The following is a 16,907-nucleotide window of genomic DNA, read 5'->3' as shown; positions in this document are numbered from 1 at the left end:
TAACAAATTCCACAGATTTGGCTGAAGAAATTCTTACGCATCTCTGTTCTAAGTAGATTTTCATATTGTACATGATTCTGTTGGTTACAAACACTTTATCACTAATGATTATCAAAATGATATTGTGCATCAAATTTTGAAAATAAAATGTCAGGATGCTGTGCTTCCTTGATTTGCTGAATTCAAAATGCAGTCACAGCTGAATTGTGCTACATTTGCCTGTTAGTAATTAGGTTTATCAGTGTGACCTGGGTTCCGTGTAGGACAGAATGAAGGAGAAGGTTCTGTTTCCACACATCTTAATCACTTCCCAAAAGGTCAACTCTGGTATCATGGTTGGTATTCACGGAGATGTCTCTGCCCAGCTCTCCTGAATGAAGATGACAGCATTGATTGAAGAGTTTAAACTGGGAGCAGGAAAGGGAACAAACAGCAAACTGTTACCAAAGCTATCCAGTCCCAATGAGACAGAAGTACAGGGGTGGGGGGAAACCTGTGTGGGTGTAAAAGTGAATTATCTTTTCCACGTCACACCAGTTTGAAATTACAAGTTACTCCTGCCCTTGCTGGCCACTTTTCACATTTTTGCTATCGGTGCTCATTTTCAATTGAACAAGCTCCGAGTTTTATTTAAAAAGCAACAATGCTCCTTTTGCCTCCAGTTTTTGATAGCTGTATTTGCATGTTATTAGTGATCTTTATTATTGAAGAGTGACACAGTTTTCATGCTTTCAGGACATGCAGACATGAGGAGGAGTCTGTGGGTTGGGATATTTTTAGATCTGAAGAGCAGCCAGACCATTAGCTCCTATTACTGTTCATGTTTAACGGTTGCTTAAATAACTGTCAAATGAACAAAGCAGCCTCACAGCACCAACTGGCGAATAGCACACCCACTCATTTCATTGAAATGGTCCCTGGTAATCTTATTTATGGTGCCATAAACTGTGAATAGCATTACAGAATGGAACAATTACTTTAAATGATTGAAACCTCACACTACAAAACTAAAAAAAGGGTCAAGTTGAAATTCATTTGGATGAAATATTGGAACCAGCTCAGAGCCACTCGGTGACACCAAAGCAAGTAGGAATGTAAAATGTAGAGGGAAAGGGGTGTGCCTTCTGAACTTCATGCAATCAGTGAAACAGCTTTGTTTTGTTAATGATTTGTAAGTTGGGTGGAGCGGAGTACATATATTTGAGTCAAAGTCTGAAATGAGTCATGAAAACAAAATGGAACGTGGCTGTAACCTTCAAAAGAAACACAGACTTGAAGAAAAGGTTTATTGCTCAATAAATTGTAATTGTATTTTTATGACCACTGTTCAGTCCTAACTTTGCACTAAGAACATACTTCATTGTGATCTGCAGTGCTCATACAATGCTCAATAGGACAGTTGCATCAAAATCTGGAATTTGTGAATAATGGGGGAAATTGAGGATTACAGGGAACAGGAAGATAAATGCAGTCGAGTCCATGGCTAGGCCAGCCAAGATTTGACTGAATGGTGGATCAGGCTTGATGGGCCAGATGGCCTATTTTAGGAAAAGTGGGCAATCAGCCACAGTGGGAATCATTTCCCTCCACAAGTGTAATTTTGGTGCCAACTCAATGAAAGCTATTGAAGAGCCCCAGACAGACTGAAATATGATGATCCAACTTAGTGAAGCATCAAGATAGATCAACATGAGTTGAAAGACAGAGCTATGTGATCCCACAACCAACAAAGTGGCAGATCCTTCAGTCCTAGTCTTTTCAATGTTTAATGGTGGTGGTCCCAAACATATAATATTCAGAAGGATTAAAAAAAAATCACAGATCCATATTCTTGATGCCACAACATCACAACTAACACTTTCTTTGTCAGGATAGTGAATTTAAAAAAAAATGCTTTCTTTGTATAAAACTGGGTAAGTCACATCAAAACCATGGTGATTATCAATGAGATTTATAAACCAACAGGATATAGTAATATTGAATGGGTGCAGATATATTCTCATGAACAGGTTAAATTATGTGCAGACACTCCCTACCCTACATAATGGTTCATTATGTAACCATTCATAAGCTGATTTCTCTGCATTAGAAATATCTCTTTTCTGCAGCTACATATTGTACTGCTCTTCATCTAAACTACCCAAATTTTAAACCATATCCAGTAATTAAATGGATACCATAAAACATTCTTAACACACTCGGCTGAAAAATACTTTAAAAATGTAAAATTTGTTCTTCGTAAATCAGATCATTTGAAATCTGGAGATCCCCAGTTTTAGGTTTATATTCAAAGATTCCTTTTATCGTCATGCAATAATACATACATGTATAATAAACATGATATATTTTGTAAGGCAAACAAAGAGTTGCCATGAGGATTGCCCAGTGCTCCTATCAATAAGAGAAAGTGAAGCCAAAGAGAATCCCTTCAGAGACATTGAGCGTCCTTGGATTCGCCTCTAGCACTCCCTCAGCCTCTGCATTTTCATAACTCCATAGGCAACCTGACCTCCAGATCTAAATTTCCAATATGATCAGGAAGCCTTCAGCACCTGAGGCCCTTCAGGAGCCGCTCAAACTTAGTACCCTCTCAAATCCCGGTTCTGATACCTAGTTCCTATCAACTAGTCTCCAACAGCTCGCAGCTTGTGTGAGTCCTTCAGTTTCTGAGCCCCTTGCTAGTCCGCTGCTGAGAACACCACCCTGTAGGGTTGTTTGCTATGCTTCTCCTTCTCAAACGGGGGAGGGGGGATTCTTCCCATTTCTGGTGTTCTATACTCCCACAGCATCTGCCACCCCTCATGCTCCGCTGTTGAGCACAGTCTCAGCCATCTTGGACACAGACGTCCGAAGGTGTTGGATTTAAAAAAAAACAGTTGGCTCATTTAACAGGCTGTTTAAAACCTGTACAAAACTGTGAGATCTGGACTGGGCAGTAGGACCCTGTGAAGCAAGGTTGTGTCTGTTCCCCACACTCCTGGGTCCACCCCAGGAGCAGCGCTGCCACTACAGCAGCTCCAGCAATGCTGCCATATTCTATTGGAACTTTGTACATTTTTGGAAACTACTCTCCAGTCACGAATATTAAATTCTCTATAATATAAAAGCAAACACAGCTTGTTACATGTGCAGATCTCATATTCAGATTAAGTTTATTCCCTTTAAAATAAAACATTCTTAGTCTAATTGTGATAAGAATGAATAAAGGATTCAATTAAACAGAAGATAATATTTTCTAAGGTTAAATGTCATACCTGTAGAGATAGAAGTTGGGTCCTCACATACTATCAAAGAAAGAATCTCTCATGTTAATGAAGCAAGAGATCTAGAAAATAAATTCTTTACCCCTTAGTTGGCCTTTGACCCACTCTGTGAAAAATCAACATTTTATTCATTGTCAATACTTAACTTGACATTTGGATTTTTGATTTCTTCCAAATTAGACACTTTCAATGAGGGACATAAAATGAGAAGGTATTAATCTGAACAACCCGCTTCAGATGGTGATGAGTGAAAAAAAAACCCAGGATTTTTAGTGGTCATGCATGGACATCAGGGATCTAGAATCGCCATAAGACAATAAGATATCGGAGCAGAAATACACTACTCATCCCTTCGAGTCTGCCCCGTCACTTAATCATAAGATGATCCATTTTCCAACTCAGATCCACTGCCTCGCTTTCTCCTCATAACTTTTGATGCATTGGCTAATCAAGAACCTATCATTCTCTACCTTAAATACAACAAATGACCTGACCTCTGGCAACAAATTACACAAGCTTACTACCCTCTGGCTGAAGAAATAATTGGACGCCCTTCAAGCCTGAAGTTGTGCCCTCTTGACCTAGAGTCCTAGACTCTCCCACTCTTGACCTAGAGTCCTAGACTCTCCCACTCTTGACCTAGAGTCCTAGACTCTCCCACTATGAAGGCGGAAATATTTAAAACATCCTTAGCTATGGGTGAGGTATTTGAGGATTGGCGGATAGCTCATGTTGTTTCATTGTTTAAAGCTTCAAAGGTAAACCAGGAAATTACAGGCTGGTAAGCCTGAATTCAGTCGTAGGTAAATTATTGGAGGGTGCTCAGAGATCAGGTATACAAATATTTGTACAGCCAAGGGCTGATTAAGGATAGTCAGGATGACTTTCTGTGTGGTAGGGCATGTTTAATGAGTTTTAGAGAGTTTTTCGAGGAGGTTGCCACGAAAGTAGATGAAACAAAGGCTGTGGATGTTGTCTGCATGGACTTTAGTAAGGCCTTTGACAAGGCCCCACATAGGTGGTTAGTTCAGAATGTTCAAACACCAGGAATCCATGGAGAGGTTGTAAGCTGGATTCGAAATTGGCTGAATGGGAGAAGAGAGAGAGCCATAGTGGATAATTGCTTCTCAGACTGGAGGCCTATGATTAGTGATATGCCTCAGGGATCTGTGCTGGGACCTTTGTTGTCTATATCAATGATATGAATAATAATGTGGTAAATTGAATCAGCAAGTTAGCTATGACACTAAGATAGGAGGCATCGTGGACAACGAGGAAGGCTTTCAAAGCTTGCAGAGGGATCTGGACCAACTGGAAAAATGGGCTAGAAAATGGCACAGGGAATTTAATCCAGACAAGTGTGAGGTGCTGCATTTTGGAAGGACAAACCAAGGTAGGACATATATAGTAAACAGTAGGGCACTGAGGAATGTGGAGGAACAAAGAGATCTGGGAGTACATATACATAATTCACTGAAAGTGGGGTCACAGGTAGACAGAGTTATGAAGAAATGTTTTGGCATCTTGGCCTTCATAAATCAAAGTACTGAGTACAGGAGTTGGGATGTTATGGTAAGGTTGTATAAGACATTGGTGAGGCCAAATTTTAAGTATTGTGTGCAGTTCTGGTTGCCAAACTACAGGAAAGATATCCATAAGATTGAGAGAGTGCAGAAAATATTTACTAGGAAGTTGCTGGGTCTTCAGGAGTTGAGTTACAGGGAAAGATTAAAAAGGCTAGAACTTTATTCCTTGAACCATATAAGAATGAGTGGAGATTTGATGGAGGTTTACAAAATTAAGAGAGGTATAGACAGAGTAAATGTAGATAAGCTTTTTCAACTGAGGTTAGGTGAGATACAAACCAGAGGACATGATTTAAGAGTGAAAGAGGAAAAGTTTAGGGGAACATTAAGGAGAATTTTTTCACACAGAAAGTGGTGGGAGTGTGGAACGAGCATGACAAATGCCAGCTCACTTTTAAGTTTTAAGAATAAATTGGATAGATACGTGGATGGGAGAGGTCTGGAGAGTTATGGACTGGGTGCAGGTCAGTGGGACTTACAGAATATTGTTTCAGCACAGACTAGAAGGGCAGAATGGCCTGTTTTCTGTGCTGTAGTGTTCTATGGTTCATGGGAAACAATGTTTGATTTTCAACTATGAAATGCTACCTTTTCCAGGTCACCTAAAAAAACTGAAGGGAAACATCATAAAGTTAACATCAGGAAAGAAATTCTAACAAGCTGTTTTTATTTTAGTTTGATCACTTTGAAGGGTGTCTGGAAAAGGGAAACGATGCATCTGGGTTGATTGGGCCGGGGGGGGGGGGGGGGGGCAGAGATGGGAATAACCTTCTGAAGACATGCCAGTAATTTTTAGAAGGGTATTGGAATGTAGTAGGTTATCATTTTAATTTAACTAATGGCTTTGAACAATGTAGAAAAATAGTAATGTCAAAATGTGTTGATGGAGAATAGCCATAATCTACATTTGCATTTGGAATATCTGGTACCATGCACAGGAAGGTAACACTCAGACAGTGGTACAAAGTAGCACATTACAGAACAGCAAACCCATGGGGAATCTGAAATGAAGATTATTTAAATACCAAGATTGAATCACTAATATAGTTTAGCTCTACTCATTGTACTGAATGGTTTGGATTTCTTTCCCTTGTTTTTTTTTCTAGATTTAGAGATAAAATCGATGTTCAAGAAGTCTAGATTGTGTATCATTTTGCTGCATATGAAATAAATGAATTTGACACAGTATTGAATTGAATGAAGTAAGTTGTTGCAGTGTTAAAAGCCATTTATCTTTCTCCAGCTACTTAAAGCAGTGTCCTAGACATAACTAACTTAAACATTTTTATCATTGACTCTCTTGTGCTCAAAGTCAAAAAGTGGAGCCATTTCCTAAATACTCCACACTGTTCAGCCGTATTTTCTGTCACTTAATGAGGCTTTCCAAGCATGAATGCAATGAGACCTGGTGAACATCTAGCCTGCAGCTAAAAAATAGAAGGTAATGTTTACACTACCCAAGATAATGACCATCTCCAGCATCAGGGAACCTAACCACTCTGAAGATTCAATGGCATTATTCAACTCTCAGCATCAGTATCCAAATGGTCAATATTAACTGGAAGCTGAGATCAATCAGCAGGCCATAATCTCTGGATCCTGTGTCAAGTGAAGCACCTCTAGGCTCATCAAATTCTCTCCAATGCTTACAAATTACTCGAGTGTGATGACACATTCAACCTTGGCTGCCCAAAGGAAAATGCAGCAAACAATAAACCATGCCAAATGACCCAGATCAAATCCACCAGTATCCACATTCATGTCATCCACTCTGTGTCCATTCACTTGGACCATAAGATCACCTACATTGACAGCCACTTGGCATTTAACAGCATCATACCAGCAAAACTAATGATCGATCTCGGGGAATTGGGATTCTGTTCAGCTCTCTGCGATTAGTATGGATCGAGCATGGCTCTGCCTTCTTACTGACCCTCAACACAGGACCACATCAAGGCTGCATGCTTTGCCTCCTGCTCAATTCTGTCTACACTCATGATTGCATAGCCAAGTTTGGCTCCCATTCAATCTGTGAATATGTTGGTTGAATAATGGGAAACAATGGAGATCAAGTATCTGGTTGTGTGGTGCCAGAACAAGAATTGTGGTCTCAACATCAGCATGACCAAGAAACTTATTGTGAACTATGGGAAGGGGAGGTTGAGGGATTATGCCCCTGTCTTCATTGACAGGATGGTGGTGGAGAGGGTTTATACCTTTAAGTTTCTGGGAGCACATATTGGAAGCTCTCTCCTAGAGCCAGGCAACCACGAAGAAGGCACATCAACACCCCTTCTTTCTAAGAAGTCTGTGGAAATATGGCATATTATTAAATTCCCTTTCTGACTTCAGCAGGTGCACTATGGGAAGTTTGCCAACTGGTTGCATCACAGCTTGGCCCAGAGTACCCAAGACTGCATGAAGTGGCAAACCTAGCCAAGGTCATCATGGGCACCTACCTTTCATCTATTGAAAGGTATGAGACACTGTCTGAAGAGAGCTACCAACATCATCAAGGACTCCCATGATCCTGGTCATAATCTCTTCTTGCTTGCTCCCTTCATGGAAAGGTACAGAAGTTTGAATTCTGGGATTTCCAAGTTCATAAAATTTTTAATCTATCAGCTATCAGGCTATTAAACCTCTCTATAATACTCCAACACTAACCATAAACTACCCCATGACCACCTAAATATCTGTCTGCACGACTGAAATATCATTTTTCTTAGAAACATAGAAACATAGAAGATAGGAGCAGTAGTAGGTCATTCGACCCTTCGAGCCTGCTCTGCCATTCAACAAGATCATGGCTGATCTTAAAGTTCAGTACCCCGTCCCTGCCTTCTCTCCGTAACCTTTAATACCCTTATACTGAAGAAATATATCTAATTCCCTCTTAAATATATTTAATGAACCTGCCTCCACTGCCCTCTGTGGCAATGAATTCCACCGATTCACCACCCTCTGGGTATAGAAATTCCTCCTCATCTCGGTCCTAAATGGTTTGCCTATTATCCTCAAACCATGGCCCCGGGTTCTGGATTTTCCCATCATTGGAAACATCCCATCTGCATCCATTTTGTCCAGTCCTGCCAGAATTTTATATGTCTCTATGAGATCCCCTCTCAATCTTCTAAACTCCAGGGAGTACAATCCCAAATTGCGCAATCTTTTCTCATAAGTCATTCCTGCCATTCCAGGTATCAGCCTGGTGAATCGCCTTTGCACTCCCTCCAGTGCAAGAACATCCTTCCTTAGATAAGGTGACCAAAACTGCACACAATACTCCAGGTGTGGTCTCACCAAGGCCCTGTACAGCTGCACTAAGGTATCCTTGTTCCTATACTCAAACCCTCTTGATATGAAGGCCAACATACCATTTGCCTTTTTAACCGCCTGCTGTACCTGCATGCTCGCCTTCAGAGACTGATGTACAAGTACCCCTAGGTCTCTCTGCACTTCCCCATCTCTTAATCTATTGCCATTCAAATAGTAATCTGCCCTCCGGTTTGTATTACCAAAGTGGATAACCTCACATTTATCCACATTGTAGTGCATTTGCCATGTAGCTGCCCAGTCCCTCAATTTATCCAAATCACACTGGAGCTTCCTGACCCCCTCTTCCGTGCACACAACCCCTCCTAGCTTAGTGTCATCTGCAAATTTGGAGATATTACATCCAATCCCCTCATCCAGATCATTAATGTAAATTGTGAACAGCTGGGGTCCCAGTACAGATCCCTGTGGTACCCCACTGGTCACCGCCTGCCACTCAGAAAACGAGCCATTTATCCCAACTCTCTGTCTTCTACCTGCCAGCCAGTTCTCAATCCACATCAATACTTTGCCCCCAATCCCATGAGCCTTGATTTTGGAAGCCAGTCGTTTATGCGGGACCTTATCGAAGGCCTTTTGGAAGTCCAGGTACACCACATCCACTGGCTCTCCCCCATCTATTTTACCTGTCACCATCTCAAAGAATTCCAATAGATTTGTCAAGCACGATTTACCTTTTGTAAATCCATGTTGACTCCGTCCGATCCCTTCTCTGCTAGTCATGTGCTCTGCTATTACATCCTTAATAATGGCTTCCATCATTTTGCCCACTACTGACGTAAGGCTCACAGGCCGATAATTCCCCGCTTTTTCTCTACCCCCCTTTTTAAATAGTGGGGTAACATTAGCTACCCTCCAATTCACAGTTCTCCTTGCAACTGTGAATGTTTATTTATCTATCTTTGACATTTATTAATTCTTTTTCTGCCTTACATTTGTGGTAATTTAAATGTTTACAGTTGTAGTTGGGTTATCTTGTTTCTGGCTGCAGCAAGCAAGAATTTTGGTGTATATGTCAATAAACCCACATTGAACACTGCTGATGTAATGTGTAGTGATGTAATGTGTAGTGATGTAATGTGTAGTGATGTAATGTGTAGTGATATAATGTGTAGTGATGTAATGTGTAGTGATGTAATGAGTAGTGATGTAATGTGTAGTGATGTAATGAGTAGTGATGTAATGTGTAGTGATGTAATGTGCAGTGATGTAATGTGCAGTGATGTAATGAGTAGTGATGTAATGTGTAGTGATGTAATGTGTAGTGATGTAATGTGTAGTGATGTAATGTGTAGTGATGTAATGTGTAGTGATGTAATATGTAGTGATGTAATGTGTGGTGATGTAATGTGTAGTGATGTAATGTGTAGTGATGTAATGTGTAGTGATGTAATGTGCACCATCATTGGCATCAGTACAGAAAGATATTATCATATATTTAGCATATCTGTCACCATGAAACATTAGAGCAGCAAGTACAGCATATATAATTTCAAATTCCCCTTTGACAAGTATGATATCCTCTTTTGGAAAAACTTTCCATTCTTTCATAGGGATTCCCTTCTGTGAGATTTATTCATGTACCACAGCCAACTTAAAGCGCATCTGAGGCATGAATAATATTTCTGAAAGGATAACTTCAGGAAGGTCGCAGAAAATGAAGGTACTGCATGTTAAGTACACCTGGAAAGAATGGAGAGGGAAAGAAGTTGTTGATTGTAAGAGATATTTCTGTTACACTAATATGAGAGGCAAGCCTCTGGCTTCTGCATTTAGGATGCAGAAACATGTTTATCCCTTCACCAATGTACCAATAACTGGGGACCTTTTTCAATTCACATTAGCTCCTATTGCTGAAGCAATTGTAGAAATGACACTTTTCTAATCTCAAATTCAGATATGCAGAAAATATAGCACAATAGGTTAAAGTGCAAATATCTGACAAGATTGTAATTGTAAGGAGTAGTGTAACAGTAGAAAAAGCACAAAAGAATTGTAAAGGGAATAGAGAGAAGTACTGTATACAAGACAGTGCAAAGGTGTCATCGACAAGATCCATTCAAGAGTCTGATGAATGGATCTTTCAACTTTGTGGTTTGTGTTCATCTGCCTTCCTTTGAATTTTGCTCCTTCAACCAAAATATGTTTGTCCATTCTCATGTCTGTTGGATTTTGCTGAAAATTAAGTGTTGTGGAAAAGTTCCCCTTTCACTCAGAAATGATACGTTGCAGCAAAGTGCAATTTACAATAAACAAGTGCTCCAAATGCTGCGCTGAACTCAGCCTCTGCTTAGGTATCAGCAATTGATGTTGCTAGAAATGATGCCCATATTGATGGAGAACTAAATGTGATCTCTGGAAATGGTTTTCCACTCTGGAGTAGATTCTACAGAGTACCACACTTTGCTGAAAGATCAAGATGTATAATCCATTCAACAATCAATAAAATTTGTTGATTACACTGCAAGTTCTGAGAAACATTAGAAGCATTAATACACAACAAACTGCCTTCAAATACAGAATATATTTACAATGTCAAAAATGTTTACATAGAAATTTTATTAGCAGGCCATTATTTCACTTCATCAGCGTTATGTAATCTGACATTTTTTTAATTCTTCAAATTTTAAATAACATTTCTTCTTTATCCTGCCATCAAAGATAGCTATTCAGAAGTTATTTGAATTCAAAGGGCTGTCATAGTTAGGATACCATTGTTTTAAACTTTTTTTGTATTAAACCAACCAGTTATTTTCCACTTTTTAGAATTTTGTCTTAATGTCAGGACAAAGTCCAAATCTCAAAAATCACGATTTAAATCTCTTAGGGATGTGGATATACAGGAATGTTTCTGAAGCAATTAATTTGGGATGGAACTGGATACACAAATAGTTGTCCAGCAAAATTACAGGCTATATAAATGCCATTAACAAACAGATAACTTTTGGAGTTTCTGACACTTTATTAATTCCTGATATAGAAAGTTAGGAAGAGTTGTGAAATGAAAGGTTCTGATAACAAAACCCCACTGGATCTGATTTTTTTATGTATACAAAAGAATAAATTTTATTTTAGCAACAAGCAAAATATTTAAATGTTGCTTTTCCAAAGCTAACAGTCATGCATGCTAATGCACAGGTATTTTGATTTCACAAATTGTAATTAACATTCCCACATAAGTAGTGAAAAAAATTATGTTTGCACTTTGAATAATGAATAAGTTTGAGTCATAATTGTCTTAAGAGGAAATTGCTAAATTTTCCCACAAGCCACTACAGATTTTTTGCAGAAATAACTGTAATCCATATTTAAACAATACCATCTAAAACATTATTTGCCAATAAATGATACTTAGAAGTCTTACCTTGTAAATGCTGGATTTTGCATTCAAAAAGAATAATTCCACAGTGGTAATGTCCTTTAAAAATGATATGTTCTCAATATAAAACCTAAAGCAAATATATTGAACAAGTTCACAAAAACTGCAGCTTATAAACAGATAAAGTGCCTTGTTTATTTTTAAACATTTATTGTTATTCATTTTCATTAAAAGTCTTTTGTTTTAAAAAGTAACATTTAATATACATGGAATAAATATCCTATATTAATAAGCAACCCTGGTAGCTTTGAGCTGCTCATACATACCACCTAGTGGGTGGTTATAAATCTCAGGGAGTTAGCCTGCAGGATGAGTAATTGGATTAATAGAGCTGAGAATATAATCTTTGAGTGATCAACCTGGATCAGAAACATAGAATTATTTTAGATGAGTACTGTAATGGAATAATTAAGATTTTCCTGGTACTTATTGCACAAAGTTACAAAACAGTTTTGAAGGGACAGTTGTGCTTGGTGATCCAAATGATTTAAAACAGTCGCTGTAAATCTGTTGATTATCTTTAATATGGGACAAATTGAAAGGATTCATAAGAGTGTGAGTTATTTTCTTGTCCTTCCAATCCAAGGTTGCTTCTGTATGGTTCAACTTTCCTGTTCTAAGCATAACTGGTCAATGGTGCTGAGTGAATCTGCACAATGAGTATCAGGACCATGTCTGAACTTCAGTGATCAAACTCTTACATTCTATTCTCACTCAACATTCACTGAAAAAAAAAGTTACACCATGATCTGGTTGGAATTCAGGAATGAGAACTCTACTTACCCCTTAAGAACATGGAGTATTATGGCCTATTATTGACACAACAGGTTAAATTGATTGATTGGCTATGGCCAGAGATTCTGATTGTATAGCTCAATCAGCTGATGATGGAGAAGCACTTTGTGGCATCCAAAGGAAGTAGAGGGTAACCAATGTTTCAGGCCTGGGCACTTTGTCAGATACGCCCAGGCACAAAACGATCTGTTGAGTTAATCCAGCATGTTTGTGCATTGCACTCAGTCCCAGCATATGCAAAAGTTCTTGTTTAGCTAAGGCACAGTGATTTAATAGATTAAAATTATCTGTAGAATTAATATACCTTGTTCTTAATTCATCCCTTTCATTCTTATAACAATTGGGCAACAGGGATAGATGAAAGGAATTGATTTTAGCAAGGTTCAAGTTTGCATGAATGACTTTAAATTTAGCTAATAATGCAGACAATATCTGATATAGTTTTGCTTTGATGTACTTGCTCCCCATTTCAAATTTATGATGAAAAATAACATAGCATGCATAGCAGAATTAAGATCTGAAAGTGGGGGAGTGCTGTATGATTTACCATGAAACGCATTCGATATTATTAACTTTTCACTATCTGATAATATTGTATCAAGTGATTGAAATACTTTAAACATTGAAGTACACAGACCAGATATGGACCGCATTGCTTCTCATACCTTTTTGAGGGCCATACCCTTTGTAGTTAATTGCTTCTTCAAAATTTAAGCAGAAAAAAAACTCACAATACCAATTCAAACTTTTAACTCTTTCTGAAGTAATGGATTTATTTTGAATATAAGAAATTCCAGCAGTTTTTGTCCAGCATCAATAATTTACAAAACCAAAATATGAAAGATATGTTTACTAATGCTTTTAAAAAATGATATTTAAAGAACTTTTATCTGATCAACAAAAACTTCAACATAGAATTTGGTGGAATTGTAAAAGCTCAGAATTTTTAAACAGATTATATTCCATGTAACATTCACTATAACAGAGTTACATTATTAATCAGTGACACAAAGCAATGTAAGTGTCATTAATGTAAGTGTTCTCTTAATTCCACCATTTAGATTAATTATTAATACATTCAAGAAGCAATTGTGGATTTTATTTGTGTACTGTACATGTATGTTAGCATACATGTAGGAAACTTCTCCTTCCATTTGTTTCTCTGCTATAACTCTGATACACTATTAACTCAATCTGTGCTCACCAAGTTTTCACTTGGAACAAGAAACAAACAGCTGGAGAAACTCAGTGTTGAACAACTTCTGTGGGGGTGGGAATTGTCAACTATTTGGGTCAACACACTGCATTTGGGAGATTAGACGGAGAAGATCCAATGCAGGGTTTTGACCTCATCTATCAACCTTCCTCTTGCCTGCACAGATGCTGTCTGACCCATTGTTTTACTCCAGTTGGTTGAAGGGAGTGGGTTTATTCCGGCTGGAATGGAGGAGGCTGAGGGATGACCCTACAGATGTTTAAAAAAATTATGAGAAGGTATAGGTTGGATAGGTAATCAGAATCAGCTTCCCAGGGCAGAGGAGTCTAAGATGAGAGGCCAGATATTTAAAGGATATATTTTTTCCCCATGGGGTTGAAAATATTTGTAATGAGATGCCAGAAGTAGTAGTGGAAGCAGATACAATTACAATGCTTAAAATGATATTTGAACAGGTAATTGGATAATTAAGGAGATGAACGATATGGGCCTAATGTGGGCAAATGCAATTAGGATAAATAGGCATTACAGCCAGCATGGAGGAGGTGAGGCCCCTTCTGCATTGTGAAAGCTGAAGGACTGGATAGGAAGTGTGTCTCCAGCCCAAAACCTTTGGCTGAGTGCCAAATCCAGTGATTGGGTGGATGGCTTGGTTCCGCCCATCTGACAGCATTTAAGCATGACACAGATATAAAAATCCAGAGTGTTCTGTTATGCACATTGTAGCTTGCCAGCTGTTCTATTTTACACACAAGCCTGTGGGCCAAATGTGAATGGAATGCAGTTAGTGCAACTGCAGCATACAAGTGGCTCACTGAGGGACAATAGCAATAAGGGGTTAGCTTATGACTCCAAAGTTGTCACAGTTGTTCCTGTCTTCCCCTCATCAATGAGCTGCAGTAAATCTGCATACCAGTGCCCTTATGGTATTGTATATTATATTGCAATGCAGGATAGACTCAGCCAGCTCAGATTTCTTTTGGTGCATCCTGTCATTTATCACAAATTAAGTATTTTTGAAATAGACAAGTTCATCATTGATCTGTCTTCACTGATAATTAACTGGTTTTATTTACAACTGGGTATCTAATATATCCTACAAAAGTGGAGGGAAAAACTATCAAATAAAAATGAGATAATATTATGCCATGACATAAGTGACGATCACAGATACAGTACGCGAGAATGGCGGATATTGCAAATCAGAAATAAATGCGGAATATGCTGGATATATTCAATGGTTCAGACAGCAGCTGTGCAGATAGTAAATGAGAAAACATCAAGTTCATAATAGCCTTACAACAGAGTGCCAGAGGACCATAGGACATTACAGCACAGAAAGTAGGCCCTTCTAGTCTGTGCTGAACTATTATTCTGCCGAGTCCCACTGACCTCTCCCATCCATGTACCTGTCCAAATTCCTCTTAAAAGTTAAAATTGAGCCTTCATTCACTAGTTCAACTGGTGGCTTGCTCCACACTCCCACCACTTTCTGTGTGAAGATGTTCTCCCTAATGTTGCCCCTAAACTTTTCCCCTTTCACCCTTAAATCATGCCCTCTGGTTTGTATCTCACCCAACCTCAGTGCAAAGAGCTTATCTATATTTACTCTGTCTATACCTCTCAAAATTTTGTCTATCTCTGCCAAATTTCCCCTCATTCTTCTAAGCTCAAAGGTATAAAGTCCTAACATGTTTACCCTTTCCCTGTAACTCAGTTGCTGAAGTCCCGGAAACATCCTAGCTTATCTTCTCTGCAGTCTTTCAATCTTACTGATACTTTTCGTGTAGTTAGGTGATCAAAACTGCACACAATACTCCAAATTTGGCCTCACCGTAGTCTAATACAACTTTACCATAAATTCCCAAGTCCTAAACTCAATACTTTGATTTATGAAGACCAATATGCCAAAAGTGATCCAAATTTGATGTCACTTTCAAGGAATTATGTATCTGTATTCTCAGATACCTCTGATCTGCCGCATTCCTCAGTGCCCTGTCATTTACCGTGTATGTCCTTTCTTGGTTTGTCTTTCCAAAATGTCTGCATTCCACACTTGTCTGCATTAAATTCCTTTTGCCATTTTTCAGCCCATTTTTCCAGCTTGTCCAGATCTTTGAGAGACTTCTTTGCAAGCTTTGAACGTCTTCGTCTCTGTCCACAACACCCCCAGTCTTTGCATCGTCTGCAAACTTGCTGATCCAACTGACCACATTATCATCCAGATAATGATCCAGATGACAAACAACAATGGTCCCAGCACTGATCCCTGAGGCACACCACTGGTCACAGGCCTCCAGTCTGAGAAGCAAACATTCACCATTGCCCGTATAATCAATGTTGAATTTAGTTTACTTCTTCACTATGAATACTGAACGTCTGAACTTTCCTGACAAACCTCCCATATGGAACCTCATCAAAGGCCTTACTAAAGTCTATCTAAAGTTCACGTAGACAATGTCCATAGCCTTTCCTTTATAAACTATCACCAAGTAGCACTAACTTCTACTGTGATGAAATGCTTTGAGAGGCTGGTTATGGCCAGAATTAACACGTACCTAAACAAAGATCTGGACCCACTGCAAATTGCCTCAAGGATGCGTTCTTAGCTCTACTCATTATACACCCACGACTGGGTGGCTAGGCACAATTCCAATTCTATCTACAAATTTGTCGATGACACCACAGTTGTCATTGGCAGCAAAGAGGAAGTGTACCGGAGGGAGATAAATCAGCACTTTGCATGGTGTCACACCAACAACCTTGCACTCAATGTTAGCAAAACCCAAGAGATTATTGCTGACTTTGGGAGTAAGTCAGGGGAACAAGGCTCAGTCTTCATCGAGGGCTCAGTAGTGGAGAGGGTCAATAATCAAATTCCTGGGTGTCAACACCTGACTTGGAGCCTCCACGTTGATGCAATCACAAAGTAGGCTCACCAGCAACTATACTTTCTGAGGTGTTTTAGGAGATTTGGTATGGCGTTGAAGACTCTTGAAAACTTCTACAATGTACATGGAGAGCATTCTGGGTGGTATGGAGGTGTCAACTCTCAGGACAAGAAAAAACTCCAGAGGGTTGGTAACTCGGCCTGTCACATTATAGGCACCAAACTTTAATCCATCAAGGAAATCTCCATGAGGCGGTGTCTTAAAAAAAAGCAGGCTCTAACCATTCCACCACCCAGGCCACACCCTCTTCACCATTGGGGAAAAGGTACAGGAGCCTAAAGACGAGGACTCAGTGGCACAAGGATAGTTTCTTCGCCACTGCCACGAGATTCCTGAATAATCAAAGACACTGCCTTACTTTTCGTGCACTATTTTAAAAAT

The 16,907-nt window shown here is 39.1% G+C and overlaps 1 protein-coding gene across 3 annotated transcripts in view; it reads right to left on the bottom strand.

Annotated features, from left to right (window-relative positions):
* Positions 1–16,907, bottom strand: part of frmd4bb (FERM domain containing 4Bb) — a 335,203-nt gene that overhangs the window by 122,817 nt on the left and 195,479 nt on the right. For all 3 annotated transcript variants that reach the window (XM_069937083.1, XM_069937082.1, XM_069937081.1), the window contains one exon: positions 11,550–11,634. In XM_069937083.1, the coding sequence (XP_069793184.1) occupies positions 11,550–11,634 (85 nt within the window). The remainder of the gene's footprint in view (positions 1–11,549; positions 11,635–16,907) is intronic.

The sequence above is a fragment of the Narcine bancroftii genome, chromosome 5 (genome assembly GCF_036971445.1).
Source record: "Narcine bancroftii isolate sNarBan1 chromosome 5, sNarBan1.hap1, whole genome shotgun sequence".
NCBI classification, from domain to species: Eukaryota; Metazoa; Chordata; class Chondrichthyes; order Torpediniformes; family Narcinidae; genus Narcine; species Narcine bancroftii.
This window is presented reverse-complemented; position numbering and strand designations above follow the sequence as displayed.